General features: G+C 45.3%; 1 protein-coding gene across 1 annotated transcript in view; it reads right to left on the bottom strand.

The window, feature by feature from the left end:
- LRRC36 (leucine rich repeat containing 36) overlaps nt 1-21,326 on the bottom strand; it is a 663,184-nt gene that overhangs the window by 173,302 nt on the left and 468,556 nt on the right. Inside the window, 1 exon segment of the mRNA XM_030203754.1 lies at nt 9,824-9,942. Coding sequence (XP_030059614.1) covers nt 9,824-9,942 — 119 coding nt within the window.

The following is a 21,326-nucleotide window of genomic DNA, read 5'->3' as shown; positions in this document are numbered from 1 at the left end:
CAAAGTAAATGGAGTAACGTCCCTTGCCAATCTGATCTTTTGGCACCGGAACGACTGCACCCAGGCGGATCAGGTTGTCCAAGGTCTGCTGCACTACCACAGCTTGACCGGAGACTTGCAGGGAGAGAGTACAAACCCGTCTCTTAAGGGTTGGCAGAACTCTAGCTTGTAGCCGTCTCTGATGACTTCCAGCACCCACGCGTCTGAAGGTATAGTGGTCCACTCGCCCAGAAACGAGGACAGCCGTCCTCCAATCTGCACTGGGGCGTGGACCAAGGCCCCGTCATTGGGTACGAGACCCTGGGGGAGGACCGGAGGGAGCACCTCCGGGACGGCGGTCTCTGCGAAAGGAATGCTGCTTGGGGGAGAAATTCCTCTTGAAGGAAGAGGGGGCAGAGGAACCCGACTTGCCCGGGCGGTACCGATGGGCTTCCTGCAACCGTCCTCTGGAGGTATCGGGACGAGTACTAACCCGAGCCCTGACCTCTGGTAATTTCTTGCCCTTAGACGTGCCGAGATCGGTCACGATTTTGTCCAGCTCGACCCCAAAGAGCAGCTTGCCTTTAAAAGGCAATCTAGCCAGGCGGGATTTAGAGGCGTGGTCAGCAGACCAATGTTTCAGCCAAAGCCACCGCCGCGCAGAGACTGTCTGAGCCATGCCTTTAGCTGAGGCTCTCCAGACATCATACAGCAAGTCTGCCAAATAGGCTAAGCCCGATTCCAGGGCCGGCCAATCAGCCCTCAAGGAATGATCCGAGGGGGAAGCCCGCTGCACTATAGTCCGGCACGCCCTGGCCACATAGGAGCCGCAAACTGAGGCCTGCAAACTTAAAGCAGCTGCCTCAAAGGACGACCTTAAGGCCGCCTCCAATCTTCTGTCTTGGGCGTCCTTTAGGGCCGTGCCACCTTCCACCGGCAACGCCGTTTTCTTAGTCACCGCAGTGATTAAAGAATCCATGGTAGGCCACAGATAGGCCTCACGTTCACTCACAGCCAAAGGATAGAGGCGGGACATAGCCCTAGCCACTTTAAGGCTCGTTTCCGGGACATCCCATTGAGCCGCAATTAAGGTGTGCATGGCATCATGCACGTGGAAGGTTCTAGGCGGGCGCTACGTCCCCAGCATAATGGCAGAGCCAACAGGGGCTGAGGGAGAGACGTCCTCCGGAGAGGAAATCTTCAAAGTGTCCATGGCCTGTAACAACAGGTTGGGCAAATCCTCTGGGCTAAAAAGCCGCGCTGCAGAGGGGTCATCCGCTCCATCCGAGCGGGGATCTATCTCCTCCAAGGAATCCGCAAAGGATCGTTGGGAGACCTCAGACACGCTGCCCTCATCTACATCGGAGGAGACAAAAGTCCTCCAAGGCCTGGAAATCAACCCCAGGGCGTTTACCTCTGGGAACCTCAACCTCTTTATCAGAAGAGGGAGCAGGGGCAGCGTTTTGCATGAGGAAAGCCTGATGCAGCAGCAAAACAAACTCGGGGGAGAAACCCCCCAGACTGTGCACTTCCGCAGCCTGGGCAACAGCCCTAGACGCACTCTCAACCGGCGCTCGCAATAGCGGGGGAGAGACATGCTGCGCATCCAAAATGGCGTCCGGCGCGAAACTCCGTGAAGGAGCCGCGCGGGAAGAACGGCGCTTAACTTTAGCCGCTTTTGTGCCGTCGCCCAAATTAAGGGCGTTCATGGCATTAATGTCTCCAACCTCAAGGGCGGCCCCGAAGAAGCCGTCCGAGCCGCGTGGCCGGCCAAGATGGCGGAGGCGAGGAGCGGGGGATGGGCGTTTATGGCGGGAAAAAACCGCCACGCCGGAGGAACGACCGGGACATTCATCGGTCACTAAACTATCACCCATCAAGGGCGAATCAGGTTGTAAAACCCCCGCATCCCCTCTAGAAGCGCTCCAGCGATCCGGGGAGCGACCCTTTGCGCCCTCGCCCTCCGACGCCATTGCCATGAGGAGAAGAATCGGGGAACCCCCTGCCCGCTATAAAAAGGTAAAATTACCTGCTTGCCGCTCCGAGCTGTAACGAACTGGTGTCCCAGTGAGTAGCTGCAATGAACGTTTAAAGAAACGTCGAATTAAACGCCTTTAAAGACGTTTAAAATTTTTTTTTTTTTTTTTTTAAACGGAGCCAGCGGGAGGGGGGAGAAAAGGAGGGACCTGGCACCACCAGGTTTGCACTTGCTCAAAAGAGCCCTCAACCCCAGGCCTCAACAAAACCTAAGGATTAGGCTTGGAGGCCTAGCCAGAGCTGCTGCTGTGTGTGACCACCACCTGCTGAGATAGAGAACATACTGAGGAGTTTCCGGCAGCACATGACCACATATAGGGAGGCAAAAGTTTGCTCTCTATCTCCACCTGCTGGTAGATGGACACAACCCACCAGTCTATGGATTGATCAGCTTGATGATATGGAAAGAGACGATAACACTTCTCTCTCCAGCGCGGAATAGAAAAAAACTCAGCGGGAACGGTTGCGCACGGGCGGGAAGATGGCCGCACATGCGCGGTGGGCGTGCCCTGCGTGCGGGACCGCCCGCGAAGTTTTCTTCCGGTTGGTGGGGGCTGCCGTGGACGTCAACCCAGTCGTGAGAACAAGCAGCTTGCTTGTCCTCGGAGAAACTAAAATCCTTATTTGGGATGAATCAACTATGGCACCCAGTATAGCACTTACTGCTGTAGACAGACTCCTCAAAGTCATCATGAATAATCAGAAACCATTTGGTGGGAAAGTTATTCTCCTTGGTGGAGATTTTAGACAAACTCTACCAGTGGTACCACACGGTGATCGAGCTCAAATTATTGAAGCAACCATTAAGTTAAATCAACTATGGAAAAAATTTGAAATACTAAAATTAAACAACAATGCCCACTCTGTAGACCCAGATTTCAACAACTGGCTTATTACTTTAGCTGACGGAAATCTTCCATCTCCAGATGGTTTCAAAGATATTATCGAAATCCCACAGAAGCACATTTGTGACGGCGACATAGTTAATGCTGTTTTTGGTCAAAAAATTACCGCAGATACTGTTTTAAACTTTGCTAAAAAAGTTATTCTTTGCTCCAAAAATGCACATGTAGACAAGATAAATGAGGCCATTCTAAATATTTTAGAAGGTAAGACAGTTACTTATTTAAGTTTGGACTCCATTCATGACTCCAATGATGAGGAACATCAGTTATAGCCTATAGAGTTCCTTCATGAACAAACTCCAACTGGCATGCCTTGCCATAAACTGCATTTAAAAATTGGAGCCGTGGAGGGGCATAATCGAACTGGGTGCCCATCTTTAAGGGTGCCCCAGCGAAGGGGTGGGGCATCCCGTATTATCGAAACAAGATGGGCGTCCATCTTTCGTTTCGATAATATGGTCGGGGCGGCCCAAATCTCAACATTTAGGTCGACCTTAGAGATGGCTGACCTCGGTTTTCACCGATAATGGAAACTGAGGACAGCCATCTCAAAAACGAACAAATCCAAGCCATTTGGTCGTGGGAGGAGCCAGCATTCGTAGTGCACTGGTCCCCTCTCACATGCCAGGACACCAACCGGGCACCCTAGGGGGCAAGGCAGTGGACTTCACAAATTGATCCCAGGTACATAGCTCCCTTACCTTGGGTGCTGAGCCCCCCCAAACCCCACTACCCACAACTGTACAACACTACCATAGCACTTAAAGGGTACCGGGGGCACCTAGATGTGGGTACAGTGGGTTTCGGGTGGGTTATGGAGGGCTCCCATTTACCACCACAAGTGTAACAGGTGGGGGGGGGGGATGGGCCTGGGTCCGCCTGCCTGAAGTGCACTGCAGTACCCAGTGTGCTCAGTGTGCTCAGTGCTCAGTGTGCTGCTGCGGCTAGGAAAGCGAATAGAATGTTGGGTGTTATTAAGAAGGGTATGGAGTCCAGGTGTGCGGATGTTATAATGCCGTTGTATCGCTCCATGGTGCGACCGCACCTGGAGTATTGTGTTCAGTACTGGTCTCCGTATCTCAAAAAAGATATAGTAGAATTGGAAAAGGTACAGCGAAGGGCGACGAAAATGATAGTGGGGATGGGACGACTTTCCTATGAAGAGAGGCTGAGAAGGCTAGGGCTTTTCAGCTTGGAGAAGAGACGGCTGAGGGGAGATATGATAGAAGTGTATAAAATAATGAGTGGAATGGATCGGGTGGATGTGAAGCGACTGTTCACGCTATCCAAAAATACTAGGACTAGAGGGCATGAGTTGAAGCTACAGTGTGGTAAATTTAAAACGAATCGGAGAAAATTTTTCTTCACCCAACGTGTAATTAGACTCTGGAATTCATTGCCGGAGAACGTGGTACAGGCGGTTAGCTTGACGGAGTTTAAAAAGGGGTTAGATAGATTCCTAAAGGACAAGTCCATAGACCGCTATTAAATGGACTGGAAAAATTCCTCATTTTTAGGTACAACTTGTCTGGAATGTTTTTACGTTTGGGGAGCGTGCCAGGTGCCCTTGACCTGGATTGGCCACTGTCGGTGACAGGATGCTGGGCTAGATGGACCTTTGGTCTTTCCCAGTATGGCACTACTTATGTACTTATGTACCCACTAAAAACTGCTCTAGGGACCTGCACACTGCTGTGATGGAGCTGGGTATGACATTTGAGGCTGGCATAAAGGCTGTAAAAAATGTTTTTAATGTATTTTTTTGGGGTGGGAGGGGGTTGATGACCACTGGGGGAGTAAGGGGAGGTCATCCCCGATTCCCTCCGGTGGTCATCTGGTCAGTTTGGGCACCTTTTTGAGTCTTGGTCGTGAACAAAATGGGGCCAAGTGAAGTCGGCCAAATGCTCGTCAGAGACGTCCTTCTTTTTTCCATTATCGGCTGAGGACGCCCATCTCTTAACCACGCCCCCATCCCACCTTTGATACACTGCTGACTCGCCCCCTTGAACTTTGGTTGTCCCTGCGACGGAGAGCAGTTGAGGACGGCCAAAATCAGCTTTCAATTATGCCAATTTGGCCGCCCTTAGGAGAAGGACGCCCATCTCCCGATTTGTGTCGGAAGATGGGCGCCCTTCTCCTTCGAAAATAAGCTGGATAATTATCCTACTCAGGAATTTAAATACCAGGAGAGGTTTATGTAACGGAACTTGCTTAATAGTCAAAGACTTGAAACCTAACCTCATTATTAGTCAAGTAATCACTGGGTCAACAGACAGAAACAAAAAAAGGCAAAGATCTGCCAGAGAAATAGCAAATCAAAAGAAAAAAAATAGATAAAAAAAGACAAAAAAATAGAACAGGAGGGTTACAGAAGAAGTGGTTTATTACAAGTTACCCGACGTGGCCACGTTTCGCCCTCAGGCTGCGTCAGGGGTAAAAAAACAAAGTTCTATTTTTTTGTCTTTTTTGATCTGCTTTTTTTCTTTTGATTTGCTATCACTGGGTCAACTGCAAGGAGTACTGTTTTTATACCACGTATTTAACTAGCACCATCTAACACTGACCTCCCATTTACACTATGTAGAAACCAATTTCCTGTGAAATTGGCTTTTGCAATGACAATTAACAAGTTACAAGGACAAACATTTGAAAAAGTTGGCATTTTCCTACCAGAACCAGTGTTTACACATGGCCAACTGTATGTAGCATTTTCATGAGTTCGAAAGTCTTCTGATGCAATTGTAAAAGTCATAGATGGTCCTGAACAAGGAAAGCTTTTCCCTCATTGTAACAAAGTTTTCACTAAAAATATTGTTTATAAAGAAATCTTGCAAATGTAAACAACCATTATATTTCTAATAAAAGTTTTACAATGTCTGCGTACTCTTTATCTTTTAAAAAATACTATAAATAAAAATCACAAAAAAAAGAAAGATTAAAACAAAAAAAAAAACATAGATAAAACAATTCATATCTCATACCTCTGGTGCATAATACTCATACACCCTTCCCAATCATTACTTATCATGACAGAACATTTCTCCTAACGGTTCCCTTAAAAACATAATCGCCATTACATGATAACCTTGCTAGCGCCCGTTTCATTTGTGTGAGAAACAGGCCTTTTTTACTAGTTATATCTAATTTTTCATTTAGTGCAATATATTCTAACTCTCCCACCTTATTTCTTAGGCTTCTAGCATTCACATATAGACATTTCAAACTATGTTAGTTGTTCCTATTTACATCATGCTCAGGTACTTGACAGTATTAATTTGCAATCTTTTGTCTGATTTTTATTTTAGGACACCTGATCTACTATGGTCTCTTTTGAAACCTCACTATTGGGATACCCTGTCTTCCCTGTTTTGGTGATATTTTTGAAAGATACCTTATTCCGAACCATGTGCTTTTGAACGATTGTCGACCTTCCCCCAGTTTCTAGTTTAAAAGCTGCTCTATCACCTTTTTAAATGCCGACACCAGCAGCCTGGTCCCACCCTGGTTAAGGTGGAGCCCATCCTTTCGGAATAGGCTCCCCCTTCCCCAGAATGTTGCCCAGTTCCTAACAAATCTAAAACCCTCCTCCCTGCACCATCGTCTCATCCACGCATTGAGACTCTGGAGCTCTGCGTGTCTCTTGGGCCCTGCGTATGGAATGGGTAGCACTTTAGAAAACGCTACCCTAGAGGTTCTGGATTTGAGCTTTCTACCTAAGAGCCTAAATTTGGCTCCCAGAACCTCTCTCCCACATTTTCCTATGTCATTGGTACCCACATGTACCAAGACAGCCGGGTCCTCCCTAGCACTAACTAAAATCCTATCTAGGTGATGCGTGAGGTCCGCCACCTTCGCCCCAGGCAGGCAAGTTACCAGGCGATCCTCACGTCCAACAGCCACCCAGCTATCTAAATGCCTAATAATTGAATCACCAACTACAACAGCTGTCCTAACCCTTCCCACTTGGGCAGTTAGCTCCTGGAGAAACATCCTCAGTGTGAGAGGATATTGCATTCCCTGGTGTGCTGGTCCTGTCTACAGGATTACTTCCAGCTGCACCAGGGTGATGCTCTCCTTTTAGAAGGCCTTCCTCCTCCAAGGCAGCACAGGGGCTGCCAGATTGGAGGTGGGACTTCTTTACAACATCCCTGTAGGCCTCCTCTATGTACCTCTCTATCTCTCTCAGCTCCTTCAAGTCTGCTGCTCTAGCCTCAAGCATAGGAGCCAACTTTTCAAAATGAATGGGGGTGCTGAAATTTTTTTTTTTTTTTTTTACAGGTGGTGCATTCCCCCGTCCCCCTCTCCCTTGTCTCCCTCGCTCATCCCCCGTCCTCCCCCCCTCCACCTCCCTCCGAGTTCCAGGCCCCCTCCCTCCCAGTTCCAGTCCCTCCCAGTTCCAGGCCCCCCTCCCTCCCCTCTCTCTCTCCTTTCCCTCCCCCTTCCCTCCGGGTTCCAGGGTCCCCCCTCCCTCCGAGTTCCAGGGTCATTGTCGCTCCCTTCCTCCCTCCCTCCCTTCGAGTTCCAGGCCCCCTCCCTCCGAATTTTAAAAGTCATCTTGACTTACCTCATCGGGGTTACAGCGGCAGCAGTGGAAACAGGAAATGAGGGTGGGACCAAAGCTGAGAGAGAGAGAAGGGAAAACTGAACTAAGCGCTGAGCCTGCACGCTTTTTACCACTGCTGCCGCCATAACCCCGATGAGGTAAGTCAAGATGACTTTTAAAATTTGGAGGGAGGGGGCCTGGAACTTGAAGGGAGGAGGGATGGAGGGAACAAACTTCCGGTGGGTGAAGTGGCATACCTAGTATACTTGACACCTGGGGCTGACCTTTTTTTAACACCCCCTCACCATGAAAAAATATTTTTTAGCAATGCCTCTTTCCATCCAGTGTCTGGTCTGCCATTTCTGCCCCTTCCATCCACGCATTCCGGTCCTTAGTCTGTCCCTTCCATCCATCCAGCGCGCTTTCTTTCTCTCCCATATAGTATTCTTGGCCCCTCTCAGTCCTTTTACATTTTATGACCCCCACTCAACCACCCACCATGTTGCTCCTACCAACTAGTAGCAGCAAGCAAATGCAATAAAATGTGTAAAAAAAAAAAGTGCCAAGGCAGAACAGTGAATAAATAATTAAGATCGCACCTGTGCAGGGCCTAATTACCTGGGTCTGCTAGCTGGCTGGAACAAAAGTCAAACGAGTCAGAAGGCTCAAGGGGGAGGGCTGGGGGTCAGCACTCAGCACCAACCGTGGGGCAGAGTCGGTCTGGTCAACGATGCGGTGATGGGTGGCGATCCAATATACCTCCCCACCAACAGCCACTGTTTGATGCTGCAGCCGACGCTACCGGTGGCCTGGCAGGGGTGGAATGCGAGTGCAGCAGGTTGGAAGTGAAAGATGCAGGCTGGCTGGCCTGGCGGTGCGGCTGCATACTGAAGACAGCAGTTGTGCGAGCCGGCCCAGGATGGAGAGAGGAGGAGCGGAGCCAGCCACCCGGAGGAAAGAGATGTCACGCTTGAAGATGCAGCGGCAGGAAGGCGCACGCGCACTGACACAGGGTGCCGCAGGGGCAGAGGTCACTAAGGAAGGCATTGAGGGAGGGGAGTTACGTCTCAGAATGGCGACAGAGAGGAGCCACGCTGGCGCTGGCAGGAGATGTAGTGAGCAGCGCTGCTGAAGATAGTGCAGTAAAATAGGTAAGTTTAGTTAGGGGAAGGGCGAAAGCAACAGCAGGGACAGAAGGGGACTGAAGGGGACTGACGGAGCAGAACACCCCCCATTGATTTGCACCTGGGGCGCTCTGCCCCTACCGCCCCTCCCTCGGTACGCCACTGGGTGGGTGAAATATTGGGGGTGCTTGAGCACCCACAGTACCCACGGAGTCGGCACCTATGGCCTCAAGATAACGGACTCGCTCTCTGAGAGCTAGGAGCTCTTTGCATCGAGCACTCACATATGACATCTCACCAAATGGGAGATAATCATACATGTGACACTGAATGCAAAAGACTGGATAGCACCCCTCTCGCTGCTGGACTACTGTCTGCATCTTAGTATTATAGGATTCTTTATTTAAAACTTCTTAAGGTACTAGGGATATCAGATGAATATAATGATCCTTTTGACTGGTGTAATTTGTAATTATTTTAGGGTTTGCTTCTCAGAAACGAATTAAATGTAATTAAAACTAATGAAAATTGAAAATTCCCCTCTAGTTGTCTTAATTAGAATAATTGACTATAAATGAAGAGTTGAGTTAGGGGTGGGTGGGAATGAGGATTGAACTGGGCCCTTCTGTGCTTTCTAGATACTATCTGTTAATGCTGTGGCAGAAACTTCAAGTTTTAAAACTATGGGGAAAAGGGTATGGAGACTAGCTACTAAAGTTTGCTTGCCTTTTTTTTTATTTTAAAATTCTAACTGTGTTTATCAATACCTACAATTCCTCTTTTAAACCCTAATCTTTAAGTTACCAAGCTCAGAATAAAATAATGTCACTTACCCACAGAGATGTCCTCTTCTCTTAGAACTTTACCTGCTACTTATTTATTTATTGCATTTGTATCCCACATTTCCACACCTATTTGCAGGCTCAATATGGCTTACATAGTTTTGTTATGACATTGTCATTCCAGGATATCAGATACAATTAGTGATGTGCAGAGATTAAGTAAGGGAAGAAAGAAGGAAGGGGGTGATTAGGGTTGAGTATAGAAGGTGAACTTTCAAAGCTGGGTGGGTTAGTGAAGTGGATTAGTGAGGTTACAGGTTCTCTTTGTAGGCCTTGTTGAAGAAAGGCACTTATGTGACCACATGGTCCTTCTTTTCTTAGGCATTAAATCCCAAGGAGCAGTTACCACAGTTTATACTGCTATCAGATAAAGAAGGGAACCTTAACACATACCACATTCCCATGTTTACAGCCTCTTTGAGATGTCACTGATGGAGTCTTAAGCCCATAGCCATTCATGCTTGTAGAAGAGGAGGAAACAATCAAAGAAGAAAGCAATTCTCGAGCAGGAGCTGAAGAAAACAAAAGTTTGTAAAGCTGTTCAGCAGTGGAATATATTTTTACTTCTCTTTCATGTTTACAGCCTAAATAATTTCTTCATTAAGCTGTTTTTCTCAAAAATGTTAAGATTAATATTCAGGACTCCCAGTTGGCTAAAAATACCAAGATTTGGTTATTTATAGAATGTTTCAGTACTGCTCATATGGTTTTTACTTTTGTTATTATTGCCTGTTGCAATTTTTCTTCATGAAACCTTTAATGTTATGTCGAATTTGCTGAAATCCTTTAATTTAGTTTTTTTTCTTACTTATGTCTTCTGTGCTGTTGTTTTAAAATCAATAACAATTATTTAAAAAAACAAAACAAAAACTGGTTACCTACGTTTCTTTATAAAACACTAGCATAATTCACTTAACATGTGCCTATTTTACACGCACAGACATATACATCGCCCCTAGAGCTGCCTACAAAGGTATGTTGTAAGCTTGCAACTACTCATGTAGTTGAGTGTTCTGCCCAAATACAACCCAAACTCCACCCATGTGCATGTCCACTGTTAAAATACATGCTATCACATTAATGTGCATACTTTTATGCTGGTTGGCATTAGTTTGGCCTTGGCAAAGGCAGGGCCTCTGAGAAAGTGAAGGCTAGGGATTTCCCACTTGTGATATTTATTTATTTGTTACATTTGTACCCCACATTTTCCCACCTATTTGCAGGCTCAATGTGGCTTACATAGCGCCATGGGGCGAAAGCCTCCTCCGGTGAAGAAACAAATATAGAGTGATGTTATTTTAAATGAAATAGATAAGTACAGACACATTAGGGAAACAGAGAGAGGGAAGTTATATAAAGTTCATTACTAGATTCAGGTAATTAAGCTGGGTCCTTAGGATATGCCTTTTCGAACAGGTAAGTCTTTAGTGATTTACGGAAGTTGAGGTGGTCGTATGTAGTTTTCACGGTTTTTGGGAGTGCATTCCAGAGTTGTGTACTTATATATGAGAAGCTGGATCCAGGAACTGATTTGTATTTGAGTCCTTTGCAACTAGGGTGGCGGAGACTTAAATAAGAGCGTGATGATCTGATTGAGTTTCTGGTTGGTAGGTCTATGAGGTCAGACATATATCTTGGGGTATCACCGTACATAATTTTATGGACCAGGGTACAAATTTTAAAAGTAATACGTTCTCTAATTGGTAGCCAATGTAGTTTTTCACGAAGGGGTTTGGCCCTATCAAATCGTGGTCTTCCAAATACAAGCCTGGCTGCCGTATTTTGAGCCGTATTATAAGCCTTCTTGTCCTCGAAGAAAGCACAAATGTGGGTGGCGCCGACCAGCATCGCCCAGTCCGGAATTTTAAAAGATCTAATGAGAACCATGAGAAAGTGGTCTCCTCAGTTTAATAGTACAGCATAAAATACAGCAAAAAGCTACGAAGGAGACAACTCCAAGGGGAGGTGGGAGAGACTGACAGAATATAAAGCTTGCTGTCCTCGGAGAACACCTGCTACAGGTAAGTACCTGTGCTTTCTTCAAGGACAAGAAGGCTTATAATTCTCACAAGTGGGGAATCCCTAGCATCCAGGCTCACCAAAAATAACAAATATTGGCCAACTGGGCCTTGCAACAGCGAGGACATAACACAGATTAACCTGAAACTATACACAATCTGAATGAGAGTACAGCCTGGAACAGAATAAAACGGGCCTAGGAGGGTGGAATTGGATTCTAGACCCCAAAAAGTTTTTGCAACATCTGCCGAAACTGACTGTCACATCAGGTATCCTGCTCTAGTGTGATGTGAATGGATGGACTGAAGACCACGTTGCAGCGTTGCAAATTTCTTCAATGGAGGCTAACCTCAAGTGGACTACTGACACAGCCATGGGTCTAACATTATGAGCCGTGACATGACCTTCTAGGGCCAGCCCAGCCCAGCCTAGGCATAAGTGAAGGAAATGCAATCTGCCAGCTAATTAGAAATGGTGCATTTCCCAATGGCGACTCCCATCCCGTTGGGATCAAAAGAAACAAAAAGCTGGGCGGACCATCTGTGGGGCCTTGTCCACTCCATATAGTAGGCCAATGTTCTCTTGCAATCCACGGTGTGCAAGCTGCTTTCGCCAGGAAGGGAATGAGGACAGGGAAAGATTGTTGTCAAGACAATCAACTAGTTCATATGGAACTCCGACACTGCTTTCGGTAGGAACTTAGGGTGTGTGCGGAGGACTACTCTGTTGTGATGAAACTTAGTATAAGGTGCATCCACTACTAAGGCCTGAAGCTCACTGTTGCTGTCTAGTCCTCTTCAGTAATATGTATTTCTACAAAGCTTATGAATCTTTGTACTGTAGATCAGGGTGTCCTGTTCATACAAAATATTCTAGAAAAATAAGCAGAAGCCTCAATTCAATGTCCTACCATAAACAGTGAAAAAAAAAATCCCAGCAATATCATACAAGAGGATTTAACATAGGCATATGCATGTTCAGTTGGTAATGAGTCATCCTAAAAACAAAACAAAAAAAAAACAGTCTGAATAAATAGTTTACTTTCAAATCATATATTTACTAACATGGTGCACGTAATTTGAAATTTACATCATGAATTTTGTTTAAATACTGTTTTATCATGCATTGAACTGAATGAATATGGATTTTGGTTATTCCTGCTTCAGGTATGCTTTACACATTTGCTGGGCTAGACTCAATGGGCTAACTTTATAAAGCTCTTTCCACGTGTAAAGCCTATTTTACTCAAAGAAAAGGGTCTTTATAAAATCATGTGGCCACCTATGGATGTAAAAAGTAGGTGCACAGAAGCAGCGGGCTTACTTTTATGCGATCTGCATGTAGAATTTCCCAGGGTCATAGCTTAGGCGACGTGGAGGAGGAATTGAAACATATGTGTTTTTTAAATAAAATATATGTATACAGGAACTATATGCCGGCATTTACACCTTTTTTTGGAACAGATGTAAATTTACGTGTGTCTATTTTGCCTTTATAAAACATGCTTAAAACAGATACCATTTTGGACTTCTCACCTTGGAGCCCTATTATAAAATTGCCCTCTATATGGAGGTATTACTTCCAGTAAATTTACATGATCTGTCTGCTTGTACATTCATAAGAAATATTGGCACCTTTCTTCTTGTACTCTAGTCACCGGACTTATCCTACATTTTGTGTTCCTTTATCTTGTGAATTTTTTTCACAATTTTTAGAATTCTCTTCTTCAAATGGTATCTTCTGCTCTAATTATTTCAGCTTTCTTGCAAATTTATACCACTTTTGTCTGGAGAAAATTTTGTTTCTTATAGTATTCAAAGACCTTTTTAAATAATTCTGATCACTATTATGTCCCAATTAATGTAGGCTAAGCATTCAAAATTGCATGAATACCTTTGCACAAGGCTTCAAGCTTCAAATGTTGTAACCAATTCTATCTCAAGCAAAGTAGCTTACCTATAGGAGGTGTCCTTTTTAAAAATGTATTTATTAACACTTTTCAAAACAAAGACCCGATATAGCCAATCAAGTTTCCCATTAATACAAACATATGTATGAACACAACAAGGAAAGGAACCACATCTAATTACCCTGTGGTAATGTGAGCGACGGCAAGCCTTTCCTTTTAACATTGCATAGGTAGTGCAATGTCAAAAAGGAAAGGCTTTATTCTGTACAAAAAGGGAAATAAACAGGTCTGTTTCCTCACAGGCTTTTCACTACTACTACTACTACTACTACTACTACTACTACTATTTAGCATTTCTATAGCGCTACAAGGCGTACGCAGCGCTGCACAAACATAGAAGAAAGACAGGCCCTGCTCAAAGAGCTTACAATCTAATAGACAAAAAATAAAGTAAGCAAATCAAATCAATTAATGTGTACAGGAAGGAGGAGAGGAGGGTAGGTGGAGGCGAGTGGTTACAAGTGGTTACGAGTCAAAAGCAATGTTAAAGAGGTGGGCTTTCAGTCTAGATTTAAAGGTGGCCAAGGATGGGGCAAGACGTAGGGGCTCAGGAAGTTTATTCCAGGCGTAGGGTGCAGCGAGACAGAAGGAGCGAAGTCTGGAGTTGGCAGTAGTGGAGAAGGGAACAGATAAGAAGGATTTATCCATGGAGCGGAGTGCACGGGAAGGGGTGTAGGGAAGGACGAGTGTGGAGAGATACTGGGGAGCAGCAGAGTGAGTACATTTATAGGTTAGTAGAAGAAGTTTGAACAGGATGCGAAAACGGATAGGGAGCCAGTGAAGCGACTTGAGGAGAGGGGTAGTATGAGTAAAGCGACCCTGGCGGAAGACGAGATGGGCAGCAAAGTTTTTTAACCAATTGAAGAGGGGAGAGATGACTAAGTGGGAGGCCAGCAAGAAGCAGATTGCAGTAGTCTAAATGAGAGGTGACAAGGGTGTGGATGAGGGTTTTGGTAGAGTGCTCGGAAAGAAAGGGGCGGATTTTACGGATGTTGTAAAGAAAGAAACGACAGGTCTTGGCGATCTGCTGGATATCAGCAGAGAAGGAGAGAGAAGAGTCAAAGATGACCCCAAGGTTTTGAGCTGAGGAGACAGGGAGAATGAGAGAGCCATCAACAGAAATAGAAAACGGGGGGAGTGGGGAGGTGGGTTTGTGGGGGAAAAATGAGAAGCTCGGTTTTGGTCATGTTTCATTTCAGGTGGCGTTGAGACATCCAGACAGCAATGTCAGACAAGCACGCTGAAACTTTGGTTTGGATGCAAGGTGAGATATCAGGGGTAGAAAGGTAGATTTGGGAGTCATCAGCATAGAGATGGTAGGAAAAGCCATGGGATGAGATTAATGAACCAAGGGAAGAAGTGTAGATAGAAAAGAGGAGGGGACCAAGAACAGAACCCTGAGGTACGCCGACAGGCAGAGGGATAGAAGTAGAAGAGGATCCACCAGAGTGAACACTAAAGGTGCGGAGGGAGAGGTAGGAAGAGAACCAGGAAAGGACAGAGCCCTGGAATCCAAGTGAGGACAGGGTATCGAGAAGTATGCTGTGATCGACAGTGTCAAAAGCAGCGGAAAGATCAAGAAGAATGAGGATGGAATATTGACCTCTGGATTTAGCCAATAATAGGTCATTGGAGACTTTAGTAAGCGCAGTTTCGGTTGAGTGGAGAGGGCGAAAACCAGATTGTAGTGGGTCAAGAATAGCATGTGAGGAGAGAAAATCAAAGCAGCAGTGGTGAACAGCACGCTCAAGTAATTTGGAGAGAAAAGGGAGGAGGGAGATGGGTCGGTAATTAGAGGGACAAGTAGGGTCGAGTGAAGGCTTCTTAAGGAGAGGTGTGACCACAGCATGTTTAAAGGCAGTAGGGACAGTTGCAGTGGAAAGTGAGCGGTTGAGAATGTAACAGATAAAAGGAATAAGAGCAGGTGAGATGGCATTAAGAAGGTGGGTGGGAATGGGATCAGAGGAACAGGTGGTACATTTTGAGGAAGAAAGGAGAAGTGTAGTTTCCTCTATAGTAACTTCAGGAAAGGAGGAAAAGGAATGAGGGGAAGGAGAGAGAGGGGAACGGACTAGTGGAGGGAGAGGTGGCGAGGTAGAGAATTCAATGTTTATCTTTTGAACCTTGTCGTGAAAGAATTCAGCAAGGGTCTGAGGAGATAATGAAGGGGGAGTTGGGGGAGGGGCACCTTGAGGAGAGAGTTCAATCTGGTGAAGAGAAGTCGAGGGTTAGAGCCAAGAGAGTTGGTCAGTTGGATATAATAACCCTGTTTGGCACGTAAAAGAGCAGATTGGAAGGAGGTCAGCATAAACTTAAAGTGTAAGAAATCAGCAAGGGCCTGAGATTTCCGCCAGAGGCGTTCCGCAGAGCGGGTACAGGAACGTAGGTAGCGGATATTAGAAGTCAGCCAAGGTTGGGGTTTTGTACGCCTTATAGGGCGGGTCATCAAAGGTGGAAGTGTGTCTAAGGCAGAGGATAGAGTATTGTTGTAAGAAGAAACAGCCTCGTTGACAGACGTGAATGGTGCCACAGAAGAGAGGAGGTTTGAAACATAGGAGGATAGAGATAAAGGGTCAATATCGTGAAGATTCCTAGATAAATTAGATAAGATAGGACGGGACTGGGAGGGAGGAGATTTAAGTGTGAAAGTTATAAGATGGTGATCAGAGAGGGGAAGATCAGAGGCAAGGAAACTAGAGGGTGAACAGTTAGAGGAGAAGATGAGATCAAGACAGTGACCATTTTGGTGAGTGGGGGAGGTGGAGCATAGTTGGAGATTAAAGGAGGATGTTAAAGCGAGTAACTTGGAAATATAAGAGTTGGAAGGATCATTAGCAGGAATATTAAAGTCACCAAGGATGAGAGAGGGGGAGGAAGGATCATGGAAGAAGGCAAGCCAGGCATCAAAGTCACTGAGAAAGGATGAAAGGGACTTATCAGGGGGACGATAAATGACCGCTATTTGAAGAGGCAGAGGAGAGAAAAGGCGGATAGAGTGGACTTCAAAGGAGGAAAAACAGTGAGATTGAGGTGGAAGAAGGGGTTGAAATCTGGAGGAGGGAGAGAGAAGTAGTCCAACACCGCCCCCGCGACCAGCAGGGCAAGGAGTATGTGAAAAAAGATAACCGCCATGGCAGAGGGCTGCAACTGAAGCAGAGTCATCAGGGCAGAGCCAGGTTTCTGTTATGGCGAGCAGATGGAGGTGACACGAGATAAAGAGGTCCTGGATATAGGGGAGTTTGTTACAGATAGAGCGGGCATTCCATAGGGCGCAAGAGAAGAGCAGAGAAGAGGAGGGGAGTAGAGGAATAGAGATGAGGTTAGAGAGGTCGTTGTGAGATCTGTAGAGTTGGGATAATAGTTGGTGAGGAGGGCCAGAATTGGGATTGATGTCACCGGCTGAGAGTAAGAGAAGGAGTAAAAGAGAGCGGAGGAGAGTAGGAGAGGTGTGGCCACGAAGGCAAGAGGTATTTAGGTGGAATGGGGAAGGCAAAATGGAGGGAAGAAAGAGACAGAGATTAAAAGCCAAGAGGGAGGAAGAGGGTAGAAGAGAAGGTGAGGTATTAATACCCAAGGTATTAAATCTATCAGAATTCCCCTAACTTTCCTCCACTCCAGTCCAGGTCACTGCTTATCCTTTCCTCTCTCCCACCATTGTACTATTTCCCTTATCTGAGCTTTTTAAAATACTACTCCAACTTCAAATCCTCTCACTCTTAGCCATATAAAGGGTCATGGATGCAACCCTAGGTGGTTTCCTTCAAAACATAAATCTCAGTAGTTGTTACTGCATCCATAGGAGTCGACTCTGTGGGTGCTTGAGTACCCCCAATATTGAGAAAATTCCATGTGTGTGTCCATGGAGGAGTTATTTCCACTGGGCTTAGCATCCCGAATAATTTTGAAAAGTTGGCTCCTAAGACTGCATCTGTTGAAGCGCCTTTCTAGGTATGATAATTGGCAGGGTTCTAAACAGATAAGTCAGCATTGGTAATACATTCATTCATACTGCATGTATCCTCATCCACAAAATGATCATCCTATCCCAGATCTCTAGCTTTCAACTATTCCTCTGAAACAGGGTATCCATATGCATATTTTCAAAGCACTTAGCCTTCCAAAGTTCCATAGAAACCTATGGAACTTTGGTAGGCTAAGTGCTTTGAAAATATGCCTTTATGTTGCCTAGTCAAAGCCATTAAATTTCATGCTTCCCTTAGCACATTAGAATGGAAAAGCACCCACAATGATCCCCATGTCCTCCTCTCTGTTGAAATATTCAAAGCTTTTGAAGCTTCTGATCTGATGTAGTTAATCTCAAACCCTGACACTCTCCCATATACCTTAATCTCTTTCATGAAGTTGTATAAAGAGACTGTGGGCTCAGTCGCTGACAGCATCAAATTATTCACAAATAAACTAATTATATATTCTCCACCCCCACACCCTATGGATATTCATATTTCTCCTGATTCATTCCACAAGCAGTTCCATGATTGGGGTGAACAGTAAAGGGGGGAAAAACATCTCTACTGCATTCTTTGTTCCAGTTCAAAATAATCTGACTTTTCCCTATTTACCCTTATTGCTCCCTCAGGCCCTTCATACATCATTTGCATCCACCTCAAGAAATTCTCCTCTATTTCTCTCTGCTCAGGGCCTTGAACAGAAAATTCCACTTCACCCTGTCAAGTGCCCTCTTAGTGTCTAAAGTTAAAAAAGTACCAGGGGGATGGAGGATCTCTCCTCCTTCTGGCCCTCCATGACAATATCAAAATCTTGTGGATCTTGTCAGGCCCCTCCCTCCCCTGTATAAAATTCACTATAGACTAGGTAAGGAGGTACTGCTGCAAAGTGATGTGCTAATACCCCTGACGGAATATTAACATCAGTAATGAACAAATCGAAAAACTGGTTCTTACCTGATAATTTTCTTTCCTTTAGTCCCAAAGGATTGTCCAGACTTGTGGAGATAGAGAGTAAATTATAACTGTCACATATGACTGCTATGCACTAGGTTCCACTAAGTATTCAGATAGCCAGGCAGTAAGAAGTTAATAGAAAGAAGTAGAATTCCTGCCTCTTTAACAACATTTTATAAACTTTGAAGAACAAACAACACTAACCTTGTGCTTACGAAACAAGAAAATCAACAAATAACCCAACAAAACAGAAGGAGAAGAGAAGGATAGGATCTGGACTAATCCTTTCGGACTAAAAGAAAGAAAATTATCAGGTAAGAACAAATGTTTCCTTCCTTAATGTCTCCAAAGGATTAGTCCATACTTGTGAGATGTATAAAAGCAGTCCTCAAATAGGGAGGGTACACGATAACCCTTCTGGAAGAACAGAAGCTCCAAAGAAAGCTTCTGCCCTAGCTGCCATATCCAGAAGATAATGCTTAGAAAATGTATGAAATATGGATTATATAGCAGCCCTACAAATCTCATCTAAAGAAACCGCATGGGCTTTCGAAAAGGAAGCAGATAGTGCCCTTATCGAATGAGATTTAAGATGGAAGGGAGTTCTTTTCCCTGCTAACAGCCTGAAGAGATAGTGCACTTTAACCAATGAGCTATAGTTGCTCTAGAAGCGCACAAACCCTTTTTGCATCCCAAGAGAAGAATGAAAAGATGAACTGAGTGCCTACAATCATTAGTGACCTCTAAATAGCGTAAAAGAACCCTTAACATCAAGGAGACGCAAAGAGGAAACTTCTTAAACCACCTTAGGTACAAAGGAAGAGACTGTATGGATAATCCCAACTTCAGTAGAACACAAAAAGGGGTCTCTACAAGATTACTACTACTACTACTACTACTATTTAGCATTTCTATAGCGCTACAAGGCATACGCAGTGCTGCACAAACATAGAAGAAAGACAGTCCCTGCTCAAAGAGCTTACAATCTAATAGACAAAAAATAAATAAAGTAAGCAAATCAATTAATGTGAACGGGAAGGAAGAGAGGAGGGTAGGTGGAGGCGAGTGGTTACAAGTGGTTATGAGTCAAAAGCAATGTTAAAGAGGTGGGCTTTCAGTCTAGATTTAAAGGTGGCCAAGGATTCTTCTGGCTGATGACATGGAGGGACATAATCAAACGGCGCCGGCGAAATCGATCGCCGGCGATCTATTTTGGTGGTGCCGCAACAGCTGGCCGGAACAGTATTATTGAAAAAGATGGCCGGCCAACTTTTGTTTCGATAATACGGTTGGGGCCGGCCAAATGCCACAGATCGCCGGGTTTGAGATGGCCGACTTTGTTTTTCAGCAATAATGGAAACTGGAACCGGCCATCTCAAACCGGCCAAATACAAGGCATTTGGCCATGGGAGGGGCCAGCATTCGTAGTGCACTGGTACTTCTGGATGTTTAGATCTTGCTGATCAGTTATGTTATGACTTACTTGTTCTGGAGTGCTGTATTTTGTGATACTAGTAGTAGTAGTAGTAGTAGATACTGTTTTGAGAAATGTTCAAGAAAGACTTCATACAAATGAAAAAAGTCCCTGCCGTGCATTTTCCCTTGATGGCCGTCCCTGACGTGCACTTCCCTTAATAGCCGTCTTTCTCTCCGAAAGTACACTTCTCTTAATGGCCGTCTTTCTCCATGAACAGGGAAATCAAAAGCTTTTGCACACTGCTTTTTTTGTAGTAACAGTGGGATTTGAACCAGCCACCTCTTCATTACAAGACCAGTGATGTAACCACTTGGCCACAGCTCCACTTACTTGGGTGTCCCTCCCTTTTGATTATACCCCTCCAGGTCTCTCTCAGCCACTCACAGACAGCTTAACGCACTGTGATTGGCTGAGAGAGACCTGAATGGGTATAATCAAAAGGGAGGGACAGCCAAGTAAGTGGAGCTGTGGCCAAGTGGTTGCATCATGGCTCTTGTAATGCAGAGGTGGCTGGTTTCAAATCCCACTGTTACTGCTAAAAAAAAAACTGTGAGCAAAAACTGTTTTGATTTCCCTGTTTGGGGAGAAAGCCGGCCATTAAGAGAAGTGCACTTTCGGAGAGAAAGACGGCTATTAAGGGAAGTGCACGTCAGGGACGGCCATCAAGGGAAAATGAACGGCAGGGACTTTTTTCATTTGTATGAAGTCTTTCTTGAACATTTCTCAAAACAGTATCACAAAATACAGCACTCCAGAACAAGTAAGTCATAACATAACTGATCAGCAAGATCCTTTTTTTTTTTTAACGAGCTGGCCGACTGGCTTCCCCTCCTAGGAAGGAAATGTTTTAAAAAATTTTTTTGGGTGGGAGGGGGTTGGTGGCCACTGGAGGAGTATGGGGAGGTCATCCCCGATTCCTTCCGGTGGTCATCTGGTCAGTTTGGGCATCTGTTTGAGACTTGGTCGTGAAAATAAATAGACCAAGTAAAACCGGCCAAATGCTCGTCATCACCGGTTTTCTTTTTTCCATTATCAGCTGAAGCCAGCCATCTCGTAAGCACGCCCACATCCCGCCTTCACTACCCTGCCGACACGCCCCCTTGAAGTTTAGCCGCTTCCGCGACGGAATGCCGGCGAGTGTGTCCAAAAATCGGCTTTCGATTATACCAATTTGGCCGGTTTTAGGAGATGGCTGGCCATCTCCCGATTTGTGTCGGAAGATGGCCGGCTATCACTTTCGAAAATAAGCTGGATAGTTACTAAGAAAACCGCTTTCAAAGTAAGAATAGCCTTGTGTAGGGTTCAAAAAGGGTTTTTATTTTTATTTTTTTGAAGGGCCTGAAGAATGAGATTAAGGTTAAATTCAGGACAGATGTGTCTCAACCGAGGCCTAAGTTGAATGACACTCCTCAAATAATGCACAGCATCTAAACGTTTTGCCAAAGAAGACTGTTGGCTATGATCACAAAAACATGCCAGAGCTGCTACCTGAACTTTGAGGGAATTGAA

The sequence above is a fragment of the Microcaecilia unicolor genome, chromosome 5 (assembly GCF_901765095.1).
Source record: "Microcaecilia unicolor chromosome 5, aMicUni1.1, whole genome shotgun sequence".
Classification (NCBI taxonomy): Eukaryota; Metazoa; Chordata; class Amphibia; order Gymnophiona; family Siphonopidae; genus Microcaecilia; species Microcaecilia unicolor.
This window is presented reverse-complemented; position numbering and strand designations above follow the sequence as displayed.